Source organism: Marmota monax, unplaced genomic scaffold (genome assembly GCF_021218885.2).
Source record: "Marmota monax isolate L192 unplaced genomic scaffold, Marmota_monax_Labrador192_F-V1.1 WCK01_AAM20220418_F8-fsc00099, whole genome shotgun sequence".
Taxonomy (NCBI): Eukaryota; Metazoa; Chordata; class Mammalia; order Rodentia; family Sciuridae; genus Marmota; species Marmota monax.
The window spans coordinates 3,696,972-3,701,696 of NW_026692126.1; the positions used below are offsets into that span (position 1 = coordinate 3,696,972).

General features: G+C 52.4%; 1 protein-coding gene across 1 annotated transcript; it reads right to left on the reverse strand.

Annotated features, from left to right (window-relative positions):
• Positions 1-1,093: 1,093 nt before the first annotated feature.
• Gpr25 (G protein-coupled receptor 25) lies at positions 1,094-3,319 on the reverse strand. The gene has a single exon (XM_046465023.2). It carries the CDS (start codon positions 3,207-3,209, stop codon positions 2,124-2,126), a length of 1,086 nt encoding a protein of 361 aa, XP_046320979.1. The 5' UTR covers positions 3,210-3,319; the 3' UTR covers positions 1,094-2,123.
• Positions 3,320-4,725: the final 1,406 nt, after the last annotated feature.

Below are 4,725 nucleotides of genomic sequence, written 5' to 3' on the forward strand. Positions count from 1 at the left end.
GTACCAATAGTTTAGGGAGAACTTGACAGATAGAGAGGTGGGGATTGATCCCAACAGCCAAGTATAGAGCCTTTTCTGTAAGCTGAGACTTGGCCACACACTCCCAGATAAGAGTCAGCTTCCTTGTTCTGGAAGTTCAGGGGCCTCTGCCATTGGAAAAGGGAGTAACTTCTTACCACAGGGAGCAACGGCGAGGATAGGAAGGGCCATGATATTACCAAACTCCCAAACATGAAAGTGTCTGTAATACATCTTGCTGGCACAGTGACCCCAGTGGCATGGCTTTCCTTGCAGGCTGTATGGGAGAAGCAAGCATAGATGCACTTTTCAGCTTGACTTAGGAGCAGCAGACAGGTAAGGTCAAGCTGGGCTATGATGTTTAACCTGCTCCAACCCAACATATCCCAAATGCTGAAGAGAATGCAGTTATGGTATTAAATGGGTAGTGTTGGAGGTGGGATTAAACAGACTGAGAAAAAAATGCCAGGCATCAGACCCAACCAGGCACTGAAGAGCTGATCTGAGTACCACTTCCCAGTGTCCTGTCCTTCAAGACTGGCCTTGTGGGGATCTGGCTAGGATGTGGTTCCAAAGAAGAGCAGCAGCACTGAGTCCCTCTCCCTGCACTGAGGAAATCTCTTTAAGCCAAATCTTCTTACATCAAAAGCGTAAAGAGAAAATTTCAAAACCCTCTAGAAACCTCAAAAGATAAATCAGAGTCTGTAAACAGCTAATTCCAGAGCATTTTACTGGGAGGTCTCCTGAAGGGTAGGAGAAAAGATCCAATATGCATTTGAAAATCAAAATCACATATCTTTGAAAGACAGACACAGTGACCTGACAGGTACATTCTCTTACACGTTTTTAAACATTCTGTTACTTTCAAAATGTGAACTGTCCTTAAAAATAATGAGAATAAACAATTTGCACACACAAGTGCAGCTAGCTCTCATGGTCCCGACGGCACACAAAATACTTGTCCCCCTGAAGTCACTCTCAACTACTGAGTTGAGTTTTGTCTGAATTGGTGACCCGCCTCCTGACACTCATTTCAGTCCCACTGCTCAAGTAAAGACACATTGTCAAGCCAGGGTTAGGCAAAAGTGTTTATTGAGAAAGGTGAAGTCCCATAGAAAAATCCGGGGTTCGTGGCTAAATGAGGGGGAATCTGAAGAACTGGTGAGAGATGTCAGATCCTTCTATCCAGAGGGAAGGCCAGATGGATTTCAGGGTAAGTCCTACAGCTTTGCCAGGGAGGGGAGAAGGGTCACTAGATACAAAACCAGGGCAGGGTGTCACCCCTGGGAGTCTATCAGAAAAAACAAATTGGGTAGCTTACACTGGGGCTGGTTCCCACATCTTTAGTGAGTTGTTTTTTGTTTTGTTTTTCTATATAATTGTCAGTGAACCTTTGTTTATTTATTTTATATGTGGTTCTGAGAATCGAACCCAATGTCTCACACATGCTAAGCAAGTGCTCTACCACTGAGCTATAATCTCAGCCCTCGGTAAGCTTTTAAGATGAAAATCTGAATTGGTGGTGATTATGATACAGCCAACACAGTCATAAAAATGATAGAGTACAAAAGGGCTGTCAATTCTCATGTTCTTTAGAATTTTATTTATTTTTTAATTTATTTTTTATTTTTTTAAGAGTGAGAGGGCCAGGCAGTCTGACTTGCAGAAGGAATTTCTCAGAAGGCAAAGGCTATTCTAGGGGACCAGAGAAAACATGACCAGAGAGCTGGGCGTCAGTACTAGATATTCTGATGACTGCTATTCTGAATGGGCCGGGAAGGAAACCCACTTCCCTTCTCTCCGGTAAATCTGTGGGTCTCCAAGTTGCTGTCTACTGAATCTCATGGGACCTTTCTTGGACTGGAAAAAAATTAGCCCAGGTTTCCACCCGGCAGAAAGAACACCGGGCCTCAGCTGCCTGGTTTGGAGGAATTCAGTCACCCCTATGAGGTTCTGCGAAAGCTGATGCAGGAGGCGGGCAGCTCAGGAGGCAGTGGTGGCTGGAGCAGCCTGCTGCGGCCAAAACGGGCATGTCGGGAGAGCCGAGTCTGGCCCCCTGTGCAGTCAGTGCTCCGCTGCTGCCCATCTCCGCTCGCCTGGAGAAGCTACCAGGAGGCCGGGGCAATGTTCGGGGTGTGGGGACGGCCCCAGAACACTGAGCTGTCATCCTTGGAGAGAGAGGAGGCAGAGCTGATCCTGCGCACTTGGCGACCTGCCCTCCCGCAGGCCCCGTGCGGCAGCTGGGCGCGGAAGGAGCGGTCCAGCAGGAGGTAGATGACCGGATTCGCGCAGCTGTTGACGAAAGCCAGGCAGGTGGCGATGGTGAGACCCCAGCGCAGCGCCAGCAGCAGAGGGCAGGGAAGTGGCAGTGCCCCCAGACGCGCCAGGTGGAAGATGGCTCGCAGGGCGCTGAAAGGCAGCCAGGAGCCGACGAAGGTGCTCTCGATGGCGAAGATGATGCGCAGCGAGTTCCTCCGGGCCCGGCCCACGTGTGGCTGCCTGCGCAGGCGGCTCGTGATTCGGCAGTAGCAGAAGAGAGTGACGACCAGGGGCAGCACGAAGGTGAGCAGCAGCAGCAGCAGGCTGAGGCCCTGGAAGACGTCGGAGGGCTCCTCCCCGCACTGGCTGCCGGGGCCCGCGGGAAGGGGCTGCAACCTTCGGTAGACCAGGGAGGGCAGGCCGGCCAGAAGCGCCACGGTCCAAACGCTGCAGCACGCAGCCAGCACGCAGCGCGGGGTGCGCAGCGGCCGCGCCTCAAGCAGCTTCACCACGGCCAGGTAGCGATCCACGCTCATGCCGGCCAGCAGTAGCGCGCCTGCGCAGCGCGTGCAGGCCAGCGCGAAGCTGCTGAGCTTGCAGAGGCCTTCGCCGAAGGGCCAGTGGCCTCCGCGCGCCGCCGCCGCCGCCCACAGTGGCAGGGTGAACACGAAGCCCAGGTCCGCGGCTGCCAGGTGCAGCACGAAGGTGTCCACCAGCCGCCGCGGCCCACGCCGCCCGGCCAGCAGCCACACCACGAAGGTGTTGCCCACCAGGCCCACTGCGAAAGCCGCCAGGTAGAGCGCAGGGATGTAGGCGTAGCCGTAGGGCAGGTCCCAGGAAGGGCACAACTCCAGCTCCTCCAGGGCGCCCGACCCGGAGTAGTCCCAGGACACCACATCCGGGCTGGGGCTCCAGGCCTCAGTGGCGTTCATGGCCTGGCCTTGAGACCTGCGTGGTCCCAGGCCTCGCTCCGTACAGGCCGGCCGCAGTCGCTCTGAGCAGCAGGGGGTTGGCTCTTCACGGCCGGTGCCCAGCACCTCCCTTCCTGCCACCCCAGATGGAGGTGAGGCAAATGGGTGGGCAGGAAGGTGGGGAGGGAGGGTGTGGGCAGGGAGGGGCAGGCTCCTGTGGTACAGATGGTGGCCTCTGAGTTGGGGAAGGGCAGAGAAGGACAGAGGGGGTTCCATAGCTGGCTCTACAAGGAAAAGTCCTCAGGACTGGGAGAACTGTGCGGCCTCCCAGGGCGAGGTGGCCCATCGCTTCCTCTATTAATCAGTTTGTTAAATCGGGGTACTTGTCCTATTATCTGATGAGGAGGGTCTAATGTCAGTTTGCAAGAGGTGGTAAGTACATTGGAATCTTCGTCTGTTCTTCCCTCCATCCTGCCTCCCCTTGCTGTTATTTTGCATCTAGAGGTAAAGAGACAGAACCTTGGTTGTGGCTTTTATAGCCCCCTCTCATTCACCTGTTTTCTAAAAAAAGGGGTCCCTGCTATTGGGTACACAGTGGATCTAGAGGAACGGGGAGCTTGTCCTTGGGGGTCTAGCTCCTTAACAGGAATTAGCCAGCAGAGCTCTTGGACTATTGTAAGCCTGCTGAGAGGGAGGGCTAAGTTTCTTAACTCTGGTGGCTTTTCTGTCCAAATCCAATCCTCACGGAGCCATGTAGAAGGGTATTAAGCCACAGAGGAAAAAGGGACAGAGTCTGGTATTCAAATCTAGCTTTTCCCCACATTCCTCCATTCTGTAAAATCCACCTATTAAGTCAACACTATAATTTCAGTGCAAAAGATGACACCAGGTGGCAACTAACAAAATATCAGATTTGTTGTCCTAAATTATGAGATGGGCGCTTGGAAGGAACAAGATCCCTTCTGGGCTGAAAGAGAGGGAAGGAGTCATGGAGAAGGATGGGCATAAAGTCTAACCCTGATTGGAGCATGTTCCTTCTTCTTAAGGAGGGTGCATTCGTGATACCTGAATTCTTCTAAACAGACGTCCCTCCCTCTAGATGCTGTGTTGAAACTCTTGCAGTGGTGTGTCCTCCCAGAGTCACTCCCACTGTGACCTGCAATGAGTGACTTATGCAGTGATCAACCTGGTGTTAAAAATTTCAAAGTGGATTATGAGTTTTATTTGAGTCCATCCCATTAACAGTGAAGTAGCAGTAGTGTTACGATGCCACTCATAACTTTACAGAGTCATTGCTGAGGCAGGGCAGACCCTTGAGCAGTGGCCAGACTGCCAGCAAACTGTAGTACATGTTAAAAACAATCCACTTAGAATTCAGAGCGGGAGCAGTTACTTATGGTGGGAGGAGAAAACCGGAAAAGGCTTCCTGGGAGACAAAACGGTGAGGTCAGTTCTAGGAATGACGGCCAAAAATAGCAACAGAAAAGAGAGGAAAGGCCAGACTAGACAGAGGGAGTAAAAGGAACAAGCATTCTGA

Bases quoted from the DNA above. Each gene is read 5' to 3' on its own strand.
- Gpr25 (XM_046465023.2), bottom strand. From the start codon at position 3,209: ATGAACGCCACTGAGGCCTGGAGCCCCAGCCCGGATGTGGTGTCCTGG.